The sequence below is a fragment of the Falco peregrinus genome, chromosome 19 (genome assembly GCF_023634155.1).
Source record: "Falco peregrinus isolate bFalPer1 chromosome 19, bFalPer1.pri, whole genome shotgun sequence".
In the NCBI taxonomy this organism is placed as follows: domain Eukaryota; kingdom Metazoa; phylum Chordata; class Aves; order Falconiformes; family Falconidae; genus Falco; species Falco peregrinus.
In genome coordinates, this window is record NC_073740.1 from 2,423,138 (window position 1) to 2,440,597 (window position 17,460).

The following is a 17,460-nucleotide window of genomic DNA, read 5'->3' on the forward strand; positions in this document are numbered from 1 at the left end:
GGCAGGTCCCAGGCGCCACTTACACTGCACAGTGCAATGGAGTAAAGGGGTTTCCTTCTAGGTATGCAAACGGATTGTGTTCAAGTAACAATTCAAGACAATCTTCGTGCCCTGTAAGAAGAGAGGGACAGAAATACAGTACCTGGCCTGCGGTCCCTCACCTGTGACAGAGCAAGAAGGGACTGAAGGCCCCTCTGGTTCTCCCCCTGTCCAGAGCTGGAGGCCCCAGAGGTCGCACAGGGCCCACGACACCCAAGTGCCCACACAAACCCACCCCCCAGCACAGAGGCAGCGGGTTTGTTTCCCCTCTGGCAGCAAAGCTGCTGCATTTCAGGAGGTTTCTAATTCCACACCATCTCCTGAAGGACTTCACAGCCACATTGCTCGCTTCCCTTTGAAACACCGAGACGTTCCTTCCCGTTGCTGTATCACCCTCTGCAGCCAGGGTGACGGCCAAGTAATCCTATAAACCCAGTCCTGGAGGAAGCAGCCTCACCTGTTCTAGAACAGCTGTTTTCATATTTCGTTCCTTTTTTAAGGAGCTTGGCAGGGGGAGAAAAACTCCCTGCCTCCCTCCCTCCCAGATTTTTGCCATCCCTTTCCATCAGTCTGTATTCACTGCTGGGCTGATGACTCCCAGAGCAGCGGGGGACAGAGGGGAAAACCTGGCTCTTCCTGGCTCCCTCCTCCCCATCAACAGCCAGAGCCGTGCAGAGGTGGGCAGGGGCCCAGCCCGGGTCCTTACCACTGTATGAAGCCCAGTGCATCGGTGAGTAACCGCTGTAGTCCACCACAGAGTCCAGAGGGTCAGTAGAGAGAGCTGCCTGCAGCAGGGTCCTCAGGATTTCTAAGTGCCCGCACGCCGACGCAAAGTGGATCGGGGTCCGGCCTTTGAAATCCCGACACAGAACGAAGGCATCGTGGTCCAGCAGGGCAGCCAGGCAGTCCTCACAGCCCGTCACAGCCTGTGGTCAGGAGGGAGGACCAGGAGGTCAGAGCTCACCTTCCAGTCACTTAGCAACAGAGCTACCCCCCTTCTTCCACAGCTTCCTTCTCAAATGCGGCATCTCAGGAAGGGAAAACGGGCTCTTTCACTGAGGACTCTTGCAACAAAAGAACCCCCCCCACTTATCCTCCAAGCAGCCTCCAGGCAGGAGGATGAGCAGACGCTGCAGGGCTCCAGGCCCCTGGTCCCAGGGATGCACTCACCCCTCGGTGCAGGGCGGTCCTCCCCCTCTTGTCCGCTGCGTCAGCTGTGGATCCCTTCTCCAGCAAGAGGTGGACACAGTCAACGTGGCCATTCATGATCGCCAGCATCAGCGGGGTTCTGAAAGGCAGCAGGGAGGGGAGTGGGTTTCAGGTCCTGCCCCCTCCCCCCTGCCCCAGCCACCCTGCAAGGGGCCAGACCCTGTGCCACACCGATCCCAAGGGAAACCACCAGGCAAACTCACTGGCCATGGATGTCCATGACGTCGGTGATGTCCGCCCGCTCCCCGCTGTCTATCAGGAGGTGCAGGGAATCGGTGTTCCCGTTGGCAGCTGGAGACGATGCAGGAGGAAAGGAGGAGTCACGCACACGTACAGACGGGTCCCCCCCCCCTTCCAGCCACTGCCGCAAAGCAAAGGAAGGGGCTCGTGGCCAGCAGCCAGGCACACGTGGCTGAGCGAGTTCGTTAGGAGGTTGCTAAGCTGCAGGGCTGACGAGCACGTGCACCGGCTGAGCGGAAGACACGTGTGTGTGCAGAAGCTGCTGGCACCTTCTCTCCCACTCGCTGCTGAGCCACTTGGACCCTCCGCTTCTGCTGGCACCATCCTGCCTCTTAAGCATCATCCTAAACCACAGCCCCTTCCCTCCTCCTGACCAGCAGCCGGGCGAGGGGGTGTCCTTGGCAGTGGTGGCACCAGCAGCTGGAAGGGCTCTGGAAACGCTCCCTCGCCACCCCCCAGCCCCGTCTGCCCTCCGTCACCTGCAGCATGGAGAGGGGTCCACTTCCTCTTCCTCTCTTTCACCAAAGCGGACGCACCGTGGCTGGTGAGCACCTCCACGCACTCCGTGGAGCCTCTCTCCGTGGCGAGGTACAGCGCCGTCCGCCCCTTGTGGTCCCGCACGTCGAGGTTCACGAGGGTTTCAGCAAGTGTCTTTAGGGCTTCACAGTGACCATTATAGGCCTGAGGACAAAGCAGACCCCGTTTAAAGCGGTGTCTGGAGAGGCTGCATGCAGAAGCCCCCCTCCCAGCACAATTCCTGCCCCCTGGGTCCCAGAAGCCCCCCCCCCCCCAGCACAATTCCTGCCCCCTGGGTCCCAGAAGCCCCCCCCCCCCCCAGCACAATTCCTGCCCCCTGGGTCCCAGAAGCCCCCCCCCCCCCCCCCCCCCCAGCACAATTCCTGTCCCCTGGGTCCCTCCAGCCGGAGGGGCTCGTGCCTGGCCATCGCCTCTCGTTGGCACTCAGGTCCCACGCAAAGCCCTCGCCCACTCCCACCCCTGCCCACGCTCTGACAAGGGAGATGGCTCCAAATAGCAGCAAACAGAAAGCTCTGGGAAGAGCAAGGAGTTTAACACACAAATCAAAGGGACTTTGACCATCAGCCCGTGGGGAAAGCTGCTCCCCAGACACCGGTGCCTTCCTCCTCTGCCCTGCTCAGCACCAACAGCTGCCGGGATGCAGCCCGCGCTGCCCAGGAGCGGGCACCTCTCCAGGACATAGCACGAAGCCTGCACGGAGCCAAGCGCCCTCCGCAACCCTGGGGTTGGGCCAGCCGTACTTACAGCTAAGTGCAAAGGGCTGACTGGAATGGTGCTTTCCACATCCTCCAGGCAGTTAAAAGACATTTCCAGGAGCTGCAACAGCAACAACAAAACCATAACTGACCCTGGACTCACGGAGGCTTTGACAGACACCCTGTCCACCAGCGGCATTAGAAAACCTGCCCATCTGCTTCAGAACGATCTGAATTTCAGGATGGGACCTTCCTTAACCTGGCTTTGGGCCCTGCGTAGACAGTCACATCAGGTCCCTGCTGTCCTGAAGCCCCCCCCCCCCCCTACTCACACGATGCGCACACTGCTGCAAGCTGGCCCTGTAACAGCGCAGGCATTGCAGACAGGGTTGCAAGGCATCTTCTGTACTGCAAGAACTCTTCCCTGGCACAGGTCTCCAGGCTTCCTTTTAAAATCCAAACCTTGCTCTGTTGCCAGGGGTTTACACAAGACATCCATACGTCCTCCTGTGCCAGGCAACAGCTCCTTCCTCTCAGACATCTCGCTCAGGCACAGGTCTTTCCTCCGTGGTATTCCCAGCACAACGGCTCCCCAGGAATCCCCGTGCTTTTTCATCAAACCCATCTCCCTTCCTCCTGGACAAACCCTGACACAGCAGTGCCTACAACACGCACAGTCCTTTAGCCAGACCTGGACACCGTAAGGTCTGAGACGTTCCTTTAGGGGGGGCTTCCCCCCTTCCCCTACCAGCACGGAGGGGTTTCTCCAGCTGTTTCTCCAGCTCACTCACCAGTTCAAGGTTCTGCCTGTTGCCATACGCAGCTGCATAGTGGACAGCGGTATATCCCTGCTTGTCCCGGAGGGATGGGTCAGCACCATTATCCAGCAAGAACTCTAAACAACTGCAACGAGCAAGAGAAAGGGGATATTGCAGAGGCAGAGCTTTGCAGGGACACCCCCCACCCCCGATTTATCTCAGAGCAGATGCTGGGCTAATCCCCTCAAGACACCAAGCGCATGCAAAGCCCACTGGCAGCAAGGGCCAGGAAGCGACAGCCAGGTTTGCCTCCAGAATCGAATCAGCAGATGTTTCCTCCAAGGCATCACCGCTCAGTTCAGCGTAAGCAGCAGCCAGGTATTTCTAGCGAGTGCATGCAGGGGGCTGGGGAAGGGATAAGCAACAAAAAACTGCCAGACGGGGCTGCAGCGCGGACTCACAAGAACGCCTCCTTCAGCCTGGACTCCTTCAGTGGCTCCTCATCAGTGTCATGGCTGTTTCCTGAATGAGTCTCTGCTCTGAAAGGTCAGAGACCCGCATCAGTTTGCTGATTACCCTCTCCTACCACGCTCCTCAAAGCGCTCCCCTCTTCAGGAACCGCTGAGCACCAGCTGCGGGGGCGGGGGGTGGGTTGGCCAGGGAACAGCAGAGCCCAGCAGTGTGCCATGGTCTCCAGCCCCAGCCGCAAGGAGCGCGCGCCACCGAGACACTCACCTCCTGTACGTGTCCGAAGCAGCAGCATAGTGTAAGGGGGTACAGCCTTTACAGTCAGCCTCGTTAATACTGGCTCCCGCTGTGACCAGCGTCACCGTACACTGATAGCTGCCGTTGGCAGCTGCGTAGTGCAGTGGAGTCCTGGGAAGGGGGAAAGGAGAAGGAAGCTGAGCCGTGCCGCCCGTCGCGGGCACGGAAACTCGCCTGGCAGCAAGGCAGGACGGCGGGAACCAGCCGTGCCCCCCCCCCGGCTCTGGCTCAAGGGTTTGGGTTTCTAAAGAGCCAGAGCTGGACCCCTTGGGGTGAAAGGGGGTGAAGGAAGCAGCTTGAGACACCAAATGCAGAAAGGTCTTAGGAATGGCCCAAACCAAACCAGGCTGAGCGCGCTCCGGCTGGTTTAGGGCTGGAGGAAATCACCCTTGCTCCCTTGCAAAGCCCGCAGGCCACCTACCTTCCGAATTTATCTCTCCTCCTCAAGTCAGCACCGCTGCTCAACAGCAAATTAAGACATTCAACATTCCTACAGGAGGTAGGGAGATGAGTTAGACACAGATCAGAAGAGACCACAGCAAGAATGCAAACTCCTCCTAGCTGCAGACAAGACAGCTATGCTTCTCACCTGCGCAGCCCGGACATTGCCGGAACTCGACTCAGTTTGTCACCACCGGGCAGCATAAGAGCCGCAGCCACGGCGGGACGCTGCGCACACAAAGCTCTTCCCTGCTCTCCAGTGAACTAACCCTTCAAGCTTCCTGCCTCACCAGCGCTACCCTGCACTACGCGGAGCTCTCAAACAACCAGGCAATTACAGAGAGACATTCGCCACGGCACTAGTGCAGCTGACGCACTGGATTTGCTGCTACAAAAAAAAAAAAAAAAAATCAAAAAAAATCTAGGATTTCTGCCTCCTGCTCAGGCAGGGTAACAGCGCTGCGATGCCGAAGGACACCTCTCAAGCATCACACCAGTATAACAGAAATGAGGTCCTCCACGGGACGCAGCACCTCTGCTGGACTGCTGCAGCCGTGCTCACTCTCAGTGCCCCAGGTGAAATGAAACAAACAATACGAGGCATTCACAGGGCCAGCTAAATCCCTGCTGCTTCCAGGCACCAGCTCCTGAGCCCTGAACGAAGCCCCAGCCAAGGAAGCATTTTAGCCCCTCTTTAAAGAAGGGTGAACAGCCAAGGAGGGAGCAACCGGGACGAGTCACACGGTCAGCGGCAGAACAGGGCCAAAAAAGGTTTCCGTTTTCATTCCTGCTCTAAACACAGGTGTCTGCTCTCTCTCAGAACCAGGAACAGCACCCAAGGGTCCAGCTCCCAATCCTGACCAAAAGACTGCCTGTGCTGTAGCTCACACACAGAGAGGGGGGTTGCGGTTTGGGCTGGGGGCTTCCTGCACGCAGAGTGGGACCAGCGCCCCGTGCACGGCTCACCCTCCAGAAGCAGCAGCGTGGAGGCAAGTCCTCCCGAGGTTGTCAGGCGTGTTGATATCGAAGCCTGCAGACAGCACGTGCTCATTGCTCAGCGAGGAGACGATACTGTACAACTGACCTGGGTGGCCGGAGGGGCAGGGAGTCAGGGGCAAGCCCGGGGGTCACCCGACTGCCCCCACTGCAGGAGGGGCGGCTAAGCCACTCACCTGAGGAAAGTAGCTTACGACAACAGTCTGAAAATCCAAAGAGAACAGCTAAGTGCAGAGGGAACATGTCGTGGATCCCACGCCTGCCAGGAGAAGACAAGGGAGTCAGGATGGATCATTTCTGCATCCTCCAGCCCAGGGCAGGGAAAGAGAGGATGAGTCCTTCCTTACCTTGCAGTGTCAGCACCATTCGTCATCAAAGTACTAATTAGCAGCTCGTGGCCATATCTAGCAGCAACGTGGAGGGGGGTATTGCCGTATTTGTCAGCACAGTCAATCTCACTGCCTAGAAAGGAAAAGCCGAGCGCTTTGTCAGCGGGTCTCTGGGTTCTATCCCAAGCAGCCCAGGCTGTTCCCAGGGCTTCACCCCCATCTGGGGGACACAGCCGACAGCTCAAGTCCATTCAGCATCGTGCAGAAGGAGAACTGTACACTGCTCTCTGAGCTGAGATCCCACTTGTGTCCTGCAAGCCTGGGGCATTACATCTCTCCCCCTTCCCCCAGGAGGGGATGCTTTCAGCCACGGAGGTCTCTGGCTGAACCCCCGGCGTGTCTGCCAAGCCTACAGCCCTCTTACAAGAATATTGTCTTTCAGGTCGGACATGGCAGTGGGAATGTTCTCTGGCCACAGCTGCTCTGACCTGGCTGGAATGTCAGTCTCTTGGTCTACACCTCGCTGCCCTTGAGGGTACGCACACTCCCTGCCACCCCCCAAGCCACCCAGGGCCACCGGCAACAGCCCCAAGGGACCAGAGTGGATTTGAGTGATAATTGTAGAGCTCTTAAACCCCTCCCCGGGCAAACACGCGAGTTGGTCCTGGAGGCAGGTGCTCAGAAGCACAAGGAAACGGCTGGGATAAGGCAGGGCCGGAGGAAGAAGCCACTCACCGTTCTGAATGAGGATCTGTGAACGCGTGAACCGTCCATGAATGGCAGCCATGTGCAAAGGGCTCTTCCCTTCCTTACTCTGCAGAGAGCAGAAGCGACATCGCATCAGGCTTCCTACCACCCTCCCCGAGCCCTTGCCTGGGGCAGCAGATCCTCGCTCCCCCCATCCCAAAGCTGCCAGACCTGAAAGTTGACATCGGCCCCGTTGTTCACGAGGAGCTCTAGGCACAGGGCCCCATTGGTGGAGACGGCAGCAAAGTGCAGAGGGGTGAAGCCCTTCTCGTTAGGCTGATTGACATTGGCGCCGTAATTGACCAGCTCGTTGGCCACGGCATCTTGGCCCATGTAACAGGCAATGTGAAGTGCAGTGTTACCGAAGGAATTTGGTTCATCGATCTGTGGAAGCAACAAACCCCAGCAGATGTGGGGATTCAGGAAGAAGAAAACAAAAAGGCAGCCAAGAACCAGCCAAGGCTCCTGCCACCACCCAGCGCTCTCTCCTATCCCGGTCTCCAGACTGGCCCGTGCCCGAGCCCACCCTGTGCGCAGCCACGGGGGTCTTTACCTCGACTCCCAGCCTCAGCAGGTGACGCACAACTTCGATCTGGCCGCTGGCTGCTGCAGTGTGCAGCAGGGTGTAGCCCTTCTTGTCCTTACACATCACATCAGCTCCCCGGGCCACCAGCAGCTTCAGAACTTCCAAATGCCCTGTCCGGGAGACAGCGGTAACAGCCAGGGGACCCCCGGAAATGGAGACCTGGGCACAGCGGCCTCTGGGGAGCCCCACCACCCTGCAAGGTGAATCCATAGGCAACAAGCAACGTGGGAGAAGAAACTGGACCGATGCCCGTGGGGAAAACCTACCCAGGAAAGCTGCCCAGTGGATGGGCTGGCGGTCCTTCTTGTCGCAAGTACTCAGGCTGGCCCCTTTGTTCAACAGCAGGTTCACCATCTAGGCAGGGAGAAGCGGTGAGAAGCAAGGCTGCCATCCCTCCCCGCTTGTGCGGGCAGAGGCGCCTTCGCCACCTGCGAAGCCCGGACCCAGGAAGGTGGACGCGCACGGGACCCCCTGCGCCCGAACCTGCCTGGCCTACCTCGAGGTGACCGCTGTGCACGGCATGGTGCAGCGCCGTGCGGCCCGTGCGGTCCGCGACATTGACAGTGCTCAGCAGGGGGATGATGGCCTCCACACACTTGGTGGCCCGGTTGGCAGCAGCGACGTGCAGAGGCGTTTGCCAATACTTGTCACGGGCATTGACATCTGCCGAGTGCTTCAGGAGGAGGTGAAGTGCCTTCTAGCAGGAGCAGAAGGAAGCAGAGCTCTAACCCAGCCGCTGGAGCACGCAGAAGCCCTCCAGCCAGGTGGGGAAAGCTGCATCTCAGGCCACCTCATGCTTTCAGCACTGCATGGAGCTGCCCAGATCCACCCCAGCCCACAGCCCCGAGAGCCAGGGCAGCCCTTGCGGCGCTGAACCTGCTCCGCACGCTCACAAGCATCGCTGCTCCCACTGTGTCAAAGGGAAGGACTCGCTCGCTTTCACCTCCCCAGCGAACCCCACCTTATGGCTGTGTTTCAGCAGTTATCACAGAGAAAGGGTGAGAGAGGTATAGACAGTGAGAGAGGCTCTAAGAAGGAGCAGGGAGAAGGAATCTTCCCTACACCAATCCTCCAGCCTTCACCTGGGCTGCTCCAGCTCCTTCCAGCTGGAGTTTGGTGCGTGGGACTCGAATAAGCCGGGCTCATCCCACCCGAGAACAACTGTGAAACGCGGCTGCACGGGGGTACCGGCACGGGAGAAATACCTCCGAGCCACGGGATTTAACTCAGAGTGAGCGTTCTCATGACTCACGAGGTGCAAAGTGCCCGGGGGATGACAAATGTGACCCACTGACCTATATTTGATAATTATTTCCCCCTTTTGCTGGTAGAAGTTGTTTGCCGCAACCCCACCTTTTCCTCCCTACGGTTTACAGGCTGCCCACTTCCACGCAGCATCGGGGCAGCGCTTCCCAGCGACCCCAGCCCCACGGCTCACTGCTCCGCTCTTTTCTCCCGGGGCTAGCTGATACCCCTCCTGGCTGGGGGAAGCACGTGAAACAGCCAGGCAGTACGTAAACCCAACAATTCTAGAGAGCAGGCTCCGGGCAGGAAAAGCCGTGAAGTGCAGAGGCATTTCGGGAAGGCTCCTCTCAGGAGCTAGGCACGCAGGGCACTGGCACAGCCCCGTGCCAAGCACCCTGGGGAAGAACAGAATGAGGGAGGGGACTCTCCAGCACATCTGAGCTGAGGCAGAGAAGCAAAGGAGCGTTTTCCAATTCACAAGACAAGCAGCGCTTCAGACCTGACAGCAACACAGTCTCGACTCGCTGAGCTCCCCGTATTTTAGCGACCCACAGTAACCGTCCACACATGTTCGCAGCGAATGCCTTCAGCAGGGGTTTACACTAATGTGTTTCATCCCGTGTCTGCTGCTGATTAAGAGAATTCACGCAACCCGCCGATGTGTGGTAACTTGCCCTGCATGTCAGAGTCAGGGCTTCAGATCCCCTGGCTCCAACCAACGTGACCACAGAGTTTCTTGCTCTCCAGCAACTCAAAACAGGACAAAGTGAAGTGGGATGAAGTTAAGTCCACAAAAGCTAAACGTCAGGAAATCTTTCCAACCAGATCTGTCGGAACTGGCTCCCGAGAGAAAGGGTGAGAGCCCCATCATCCCTCAAAGAAATGTAAACCTGGATTAGACGAAACCCTGGAGAAGGGGGAAAGGCGGGGAGGAGGATGCTGTGGGGAAAACCCACGTGCTAATTCCTGAAGGATGGAGGGAAAGGAACCAAGGGGATTTTTTTTCCAGCTCTCATATTCAGCCTCTGAATTACACATTCATTCCCTCTCCACTCTAACGGGACCACCCATCTCAGCCAAAACCAGGCACGAAGGAAAAGAGAAGCAGCACGGTCCCCTCCTCCCATTGGCACCCACCACCCCCACGCAAGGAGCAGACGGAGCCAGAGGGCACTTCAGCGGGAACCTACCTCGTTACGAGAAGCCGCAGCGCGGTGTAACGGGGTGAGCCAAACAGTGTCCTTTGCGTTAACATTAGCACCTGAGGAGGAACACAAGGAGGGGACACAGGGGGCAGAGAGGTGACTGGCCGCCCCTGCTCCAGAGCCCCAGGGCAGCTCTGCAGCCACCTCTGAGGCACCCAGCGGGCAAGTGTCGGTTCTGCTGCGAGAGAGGACCCCGCGCGGAGCTTTCGGTGGGACAGACCCTGGGAAGTGCAAGAGGAACAAGCTCTCCCTTGGGAGACTGTGCTGGTGCACTGCAAAGGACACGGCAAGGCACAGAGTAAAGAGAATGTGTCTCCCCGAGTGCCAGCTTCCCCACCGAGCCAAAAAAAACACAACAGAGACCCGGCAAGCAGTTCTGCTCCTTGCTTCGACACAAGGCCACCTGAGACAAAAAACCCAGAGCATTTAACGCTGGGAGCTGTGGTCACTGTGGGCTGCATCTCCATATTAGAAAGGAAAGACATGACCACCCCAGCACCATTGTGCTAGGCACTGAGGTCCCACAACCCCTGAAGCCCCTGCCTTTCTTTGCTGCTGAGAGCTCAACACCCAGGCATGAAAAAAAATCAACACAGGGCACGTAAGGGCATCCCATGCTCTGCAGACAACGCTGAACATCCCCAGTCCTGTTTGACAAGCCCTCAGCAAAGGATTTCCCCCAAGTCTCTCCTTGTCAGGGTCACGTAAGATCACGCCAGCCTCAGGGTTCCCCCACACCACCAGCAAGCAGCTGCAAAGCCCACAGTGCCCCAAGGCACTGCACTGGTGAACAGCAGACGAGAAGACTCCCCTGCCTGCACCACACGGACACAGGACCCAAACGCAGGGCTGAGCATCTCCAGAGGGAAACGAAGGGCAGCTTTACGCCAAGTAACACAAGCCAAAACTGAGCAAAATCCCCCGGTTTTTAGCAGAGCCCTCTCCAGGAGCAAGTGAAACTCTACTCCCTGGAGCATTCTGCCATTCAAGGCATCGCCGAGGCACGCATTCCCACAGCACCCTCCTCCAGTATCTCCTCCTACCACTGGACACCTTGCACACATCCCCCTCCTGGCTTGGTTTCCACCTCTGCTATTTCAGTTCCAAGACTCTTCTCTGTCTGAACAAACCTCTTAGGATTATGGCAACATTTCCTAATCTTCCCCTGGCTGCAACCCCACAGGCTTAAGAATGAACACACGGTTGCTTGGAGGGTGACCAAAGCCTATTGCTCGGCGCCCCTAAGGCCAGCAGAGATCAGAAAGACGCCCTAAAGGCAGCACCAGCAGTCGAGCCAAGCACCCTGAGCCTTGGCCCTTACCTGACAGTATTAGGAGCTCGAGGATTGCAACATCTCCTATGTAGGCAGCAGCATGCAGCGGCGTTCGTCTTTCTTGGTCCTAAGCAGGGATGTAAGAAACAAAAAGCGTCCGTGAGCTTCGAGGGCAGGCGGAATCCCTCCTCCGCTCCAGTCTGCCCCAACACCTCCTGTAAGCACGTCAAGCACCTCGGGACGTAGGACAAGGGGAAAACCGCTTAAACCCAGCACCATCCTGGGGCGCTGCAGGGGAACGCAGCCCTTTGGGAGCTCCGCGGGTGCTGGGGTGCACCGGGGGGCCAGAGCAGAGAGTACCGGGGCCATGAGACAGGGATGCTGTGAGAGCTCCAGCCGCTCGTTCCACCCCTGCACTGACTCCCCAGAGACCAACGCGACCTGGCTCCGGTGCTCCTGGACTTAATGAGCGTCTACAAAGCATTCTGCCACCGGAGAAGAAAGCCTGGCTGTGCTCTGACAGCGCACAGGCTGTCCCGTTCTACACACTTTTATCCTTTCGGCCAACAATAAAAACCACTCAGAATTACAGACAGCTCCGAAACCAGACTCAGACCTGCCAGCTGCCGAAGGCCAGGAAGGTGCAGAAGCCCCTCTCTGATCTTAGATTGGATTAGCCAAAGAAAAAATACCTTTCACTTCTGTTTACTCAGGGCTGGGCCCTGGGTAACCTCTGCTTCAGGCGTTTGGTTCAGGCCCTCCTTGGGGAACATGCCACGTACTAAAGCCAGGAAGCAAACATGTAGAAAGCCAGACGAGCTGTGCTCGTTTCAAGCCCCAGATTTTGTGTTTTGGGGGAGGGGGGGGAATGTAATTGCTTTTCATTAAGTTAAAAACTGTTTGGAAAATGGTGGTGGTTTCATTTTTTTTTGGTAACAACTTGTGCTGGCACAACCAGGCGGGAGGATGTGAAAGTGAAACCCAGCTGGCAGGTCACTGAACAAGCAACAACATTTCTAAACCTGCACACAAAAAGGAAATTAAGTGTTAACAATTGTGGTTTTATTCCTTCAGCAGCTGTGCGAGAGCTCAGCAAAACAATCCCAACCCTCTCTCCCGACAAGAGAGGACGAAGAGGTGCCGGGTCCCCAACTGAACCAGTCATGGAAAAAAAAAATCCCCACGCGCTCTCTGTGTAATAAGCTAAGATACGATCGAATCATTAGTCCTCCTGGCACACGGGCACCAGCACAGGGACGCCCTCACCTTCCCGGGATGCTGGCCAGCGTCCACCGTGCCTGCCCTTGACCTCAGGGTTTAAAACCATGAGGATCGGGGTGCACAGCAGCCCCAGCTCGGCAGGTTGGGTCAGGCGAGCTCCCTGACCAAGCGCTCAGCGAAACACACAGGAGCATGCCAAAAAGCCGGCAGCTGCCTGCAGCACAGCTGGGAGCAGCACGGAGCAGAGGCCCCGGTTCACGCCACAGCTCAGAAACGCTGAACCAGAACAGGCTGCTCTTGCCTAGGGCTCAGAACTTAGCCCAGCTTTTGGGCTGAGAGCACAGAAACTGTTGACCCGGCACCAGTCCAACTGTGCCACCATGTCAGGCAGACCTGGGCTGGTGCAGGCAGCGCCGACCAACGCGCCAGCCTGCGTCGCAGCAGGCTGTGTTTCTTATCTGCACATCTGCCGCTGATGTGTTAGCGGGAAGCTCATAAGGCAGATCAAGGGAAGGCACGCTGACAAGGCAGATGGGAACGCTCACGGGCAGGTTTCACCCCTTCCCTTGCCGGAGCCTGGTCCCCACGCTCCACAATGAGGACAGACCACGCTCGTCACCACCAGACTGGGGCTACCGAGGGCTGCTCCCCCAGGAGCCAGCCTGGCCGCTCGTGGGACCCGGAGGGATGTGTCCGAATGGCAGCTGCCTCTCCCGGCCTCCCCGCCCGCTCTGGAAGAAGCGTCAAACCCACCCTTTGCCGTCAGGCTGAAGATGAGCGCAGTGGAAACCCCTCCTAACACTTGTGAGGTGAACTCAGCTTTGCTGAGCAGCTCAAATCCTCCTTCACCTCTGGGGAACAACCTTATCTCAAGCCAGACCTGCTGCGTTCACACCAAACTATTTTGGGTTGCCATCCCAAAGGAGAAAAAGGTAAACTGGCAAGGCAGCTAAGCTAAGCCTCTGTGAAAAGTCCTCCCACACACCCCCACAGCCTCTCAGTGATGCTCTGCACAGCCCAGAGCTTCAGGAGGCTCTCACCGTCTCCTGGGGAGGGGTGGGAGTCCTGGTCTTCTACGTGCCCCATTTTACAGATGGCAAGATTGAGGCAACAGGACAAAGCTGAGCAGCAAATGGCAGCTGCGCCAGGAGCAGAATCCAGCAATCTTTTGTTTCAAAACTCTACTTCTGACCATCCTCGCCAAAAAGACCCTCACACGCACATCTCACCTGCTTGAGCCTCTGCCCTCCCCTCTTCCCCGCTGCGAAAGAACCGCACTGCAGGCAAGGGAGCGGGGAGAGGTGGGTGAAGGAAGGGGAGCGAGCACGGCCGGGCAGCACTCACCAATACATTAATGTTCTCCTTCTGATTCAGCAACGACCGCACCTCCTCTATATCGCGGTTGAAGATGGCTTGGACCAGAGGAGGCTACAAAGGAAAAGAAGCAAGTCATGAAGGTGGCACCACATGGAGGACAAGAGAGGGAGGAGAACCAGCAGCGCTACCGCGTGTCAGAGACTTTACACCGGCCTGATTCAGCCAGGACCTTGCTCCACAAACAAGCCCCCTGCGCCTGCTGCTGCCAGAGCCCGGCCCACCAGCAGCTTCCTCACGGTTGTGGCTCAGCCAGCACCAGGGAGTAATTTTCAAGCCAGCAAAGGTACTTTTCTCAGTTGTTTGTTGGTGAACAGGCCAAGGAATCACTGGAAAAGCCTCCCCACTTCCTGAATCCAGGGAGCAGCGCTGACCACGGCCCCGGCAGCCCACCTGCAGATCCCCCAGCAGCGTGCCCATGGCACAGCTCAGCTCCCCACGTGCAGCACCCCAGCACGGGAAGCCAGGTCCGGCTCCTGCTATCCAAAGCTTTATCCACAGCCAGGAAATCCTCCCTCCGAGCTGGCTAAAGTCTCCTGGTCTGAGACAGGTCTTTGCAGTGAATCAGGTTTCCCAAGGCACAACTAAGCAACGCCTCACGCTCTCCTGCAGAAGGCTGTGTCCCTACTGCTGCTCTCCTGTCTTCTGAGAAACACCTACGATGCTACGCTGGCTCCAATGCCAGGTGAAGCCCCGCCGGGCAAAGCCCAGCCCACAGCTCCTCCTGCCTGCTGCCCACATCTCAGAGAAGTCACCTAGCAGACCTTGGCACGCTCCAGGAGCCCCAGCCCAGCTCACGGAGCCAGCCGGCACCGTGGGCTGTGGAACCACCAGGGCCTCCCGTGGGGCAGGGGCAGCACGCAGGTCCCCACGCCGAGGCGCACAGCAGAACAGGTCGGTGGGTGAGATGCTGCCCGACCTCCACCCAAGAACCCCGCACCCCACTCCTTGTTTCACAGGCCTAAACCCGTCATTTTTGTGCAGCAGGGCCTTTGGGGCAGAGGCTGCGATGCTCTAGGTCTGCTCCGTTCTTGGCACCCCACAATCGCTGCCGAATTCTCTGCTCCGGCTGCTCGAGCCTCCGCTGCTTTTCACGTGGCAAGTCCAGGGTGCTGCGACCCCAAGCGAGCCGCGGCAGCCCCAGCACAACCCCTCAAGCTCTGCCCACACGCCGAAGAGTAGATCTAACGGTCAAAAAGCAGCGAGCCCCACTTATCTTGACCTCTCAGAAGAGCAACGGAGCTTCGTTTACAAGGCAATCCCTCCTCGTCCCTGCTGCCCAGCCACGCTCACGCTCATCTGCTCACCCTACCATCAAAGTAAGAGCAGTTAAACGCGGGGAACACATCCCAGGTCAGAGGGAACTCGTGAGTCACTCCCCTGGAATGCAGCAGACTCAGCATCACTCGTTAGACATTAAAAAAAATAAAGGTTGTTTTTTTTTAAAAAAAAAAAAAGAAAAGGGGAAAAGAATCACAGACAGTAATTATGCCCTGAGCTGTCTTCGGTGGCGCGCGGTTTGCAGCAGTGCTGGGTCTGACACACCCACCCACCATTCACAGGGAAAGCTAAATGTTTTGGTTCCAAAAAAAAAAAAAAAAAAAAAAAAAAGTTCTATTTAAATCACAGATCAATCCCTCATCCTCACCCCTCCCCTCCTTCATCCACCCTGCCAGCCTTCAAACACTCGCTCTATTAACGATACCGCAGGAGCCGGCATAAATACTTGGTTCCGAGGGGCCGGCAGCCCCGATCTCGGAAATCCAGGGGGATCAAGGGGGTTTACGGAAAAGGCGCAGGGCAGAGCGGACCCCTCAGCCAAGGTGATGCCGGGGGTCGCTGCCCCAGCGCTGGGATACGGACATGGAGCCCGAGCAAGCAGGGCCACAGGCGGCGGCCAGGCCGTGGGAGCAGCTCCCGGCTGGGGGAGGGCGACAGGGATGCTCAGGGATTGGGGTCCCCAGAGAGACACCCCCACCCCCCAAATGGGTGGGCTGGGAGCTGGGCGAGGGCTACAGGCTGGTGGCACCGGGGTGGTGGGAGCTGCCTTGAAACCTGGTGGTGTGGGAGACACCCTGCACTTCGGGGGTGTCCCCAAATCCCTGAGGGGACACACTGCACCCCAGGAGGGTCCCCAAAGCCCTGAGGGGACACCCTGCACCCCAGGAGGGTCCCTAAAGCCCCGTGGGGGCACCCTGTGCCATGGGAGGGTCCCCAAAGCCCTGAGGGGACACCCTGCACCCCAGGAGGGTCCCCAAAGCCCCGTGGGGGCACCCTGTGCCATGGGAGGGTCCCCAAAGCCCTGAGGGGGCACCCTGCACCCCAGGAGGGTACCCAAAGCCCCGTGGGGGCAACCCTGTGCCATGGGAGGGTCCCCAAAGCCCTGAGGGGACACCCTGCACCCCAGGAGGGTTCCCAAAGCCCCGTGGGGGCAACCCTGTGCCCTGGGAGGGGTCCCTGCTCACCGTGGGTGTCCCCAAAGCCCTGAGGGGACACCCTGCACCCCAGGAGGGTCCCTAAAGCAGTGTGGGGGCACCCTGTGCCATGGGAGGGTCCCCAAAGCCCTGAGGGGACACCCTGCACCCCGGGAGGGTCCCCAAAGCCCCGTGGGGGTAACCCTGCACCGCGGGAGGGGTCCCTGCTCACCGTGGGTGTCCCCAAAGCCCTGAGGGGACATCCTGTGCCCTAGGAGGGTCCCCAAAGCCCCATGGGGATACCCTGCACCTCGGGGAGGTCCCCAAAGCCCCATGGGTGTCCCCAAAGCCCTGAGGGGACACCCTGCACCCCGGGGGGGTCCCCAAAGCCGTGTGGGGGCACCCTGCACCCCGGGGGGACACCCTGCACCCCGTGGGGGTCCCCAAAGCCCCGTGGGTGCACCCTGTGCCCCGGGGGGTCACCCTGCACCCCGTGGGGGTCCCCAAAGCCCCGTGGGTGCACCCTGTGCCCCGGGAGGGTCCCCAAAGCCCCGTGGGACACCACGGGGGCAGCAGCAGGAGATGCAGCGACCCCAGGGAGGGCTGGGGTCCTGTCCTGGGGGTCCCACCCGTGCCAGGGCAGGGGGTCCTGGGGCCGGGATTCCCTCTCAGGGGTCTGCGCTCCCTGGGGCTGGGGGTCTTCCCCTCCTTGGCCCAGGGGTCCCGACCCCGGGGTCCTGCCCTTTGGGGTCCTCCCTTTACCAGTCTGGGGGTCCCGTCCTTACCGGCCCGGGGGTCCCAAACAGGGGGTCCTCCCTTCACCGGCCGGGGGGTCCCGACCCCGGGGTCCTGCCCTTACCCACCCGGGGGCCTCGAACCGTGTCCCCCGCACCCGGGTGCCCCCTCACCGGCGCGGGGGTCCCGCCCCCGCTGGGCCGGCTGCCCAGCCCGGGTCCCGGCGGCGCGGGCGGAGCGGAGCGCGGCGGGCGGCGAGCCCCGCTCCGGGCCGGGGCTGCGGTGGGGCGGCGCGGGGGCCCGGCGGGGCCGAGCGGCAGGTGGGAGCGGGCAGGGCGGCCCCGCACCGCGGCGGGCCGGGGGCCGCGGCCTGGGGCGGCGGCCGGGCCGGGGCCAGGGCCGGGCCCGGCGGCGGCACGCACTAGGCCGCGCATCCCCGGGCTGGCGTGGCGCTGCGGCCGGGCGCGGCGCGGGGGCGGCGGGCGGGCGCGGCGGCGGTACCTGGTCCGTGATGCTGAGAATCCCCATCTCGGGGCCGCCCTCAGCGCCCAGCTCCCGGCATCGGGCTCCGGCCGCGGCGGCTCCGCTCGGGCGGCTGGCGGGGCGGGGAGCGACTGGGCCCGCCCACCGCCCGGGGAGCGGCCGCCACCG

General features: G+C 59.7%; 1 protein-coding gene across 2 annotated transcripts in view; it reads right to left on the bottom strand.

Annotated features, from left to right (window-relative positions):
• The window catches only part of ANKRD52 (ankyrin repeat domain 52), a 28,233-nt gene extending 10,796 nt beyond the window's left edge, over window positions 1-17,437 (bottom strand). Inside the window, exons 1-22 of one of the 2 annotated variants that reach the window (XM_055792070.1) lie at window positions 17,311-17,437; window positions 13,631-13,714; window positions 11,114-11,192; window positions 9,778-9,848; window positions 7,839-8,039; window positions 7,609-7,696; window positions 7,310-7,452; window positions 6,928-7,140; window positions 6,745-6,823; window positions 6,028-6,142; window positions 5,857-5,939; window positions 5,651-5,768; window positions 4,665-4,733; window positions 4,214-4,354; window positions 3,940-4,017; window positions 3,512-3,623; window positions 2,770-2,841; window positions 1,968-2,169; window positions 1,452-1,539; window positions 1,210-1,327; window positions 746-965; window positions 24-111 (exon numbers count right to left, since the gene is read on the bottom strand). In XM_055792070.1, the coding sequence (XP_055648045.1) occupies window positions 24-111; window positions 746-965; window positions 1,210-1,327; window positions 1,452-1,539; window positions 1,968-2,169; window positions 2,770-2,841; window positions 3,512-3,623; window positions 3,940-4,017; window positions 4,214-4,354; window positions 4,665-4,733; window positions 5,651-5,768; window positions 5,857-5,939; window positions 6,028-6,142; window positions 6,745-6,823; window positions 6,928-7,140; window positions 7,310-7,452; window positions 7,609-7,696; window positions 7,839-8,039; window positions 9,778-9,848; window positions 11,114-11,192; window positions 13,631-13,714; window positions 17,311-17,337 (2,489 nt within the window). In that variant the 5' untranslated portion in view covers window positions 17,338-17,437. Of the gene's footprint in view, window positions 1-23; window positions 112-745; window positions 966-1,209; window positions 1,328-1,451; window positions 1,540-1,967; window positions 2,170-2,769; window positions 2,842-3,511; window positions 3,624-3,939; window positions 4,018-4,213; window positions 4,355-4,664; window positions 4,734-5,650; window positions 5,769-5,856; window positions 5,940-6,027; window positions 6,143-6,744; window positions 6,824-6,927; window positions 7,141-7,309; window positions 7,453-7,608; window positions 7,697-7,838; window positions 8,040-9,777; window positions 9,849-11,113; window positions 11,193-13,630; window positions 13,715-17,310 lie in introns of those variants that run through there. The other variant, XM_055792071.1, reaches the window with a different exon arrangement.
• Between the last annotated feature and the right edge of the window lie 23 nt (window positions 17,438-17,460).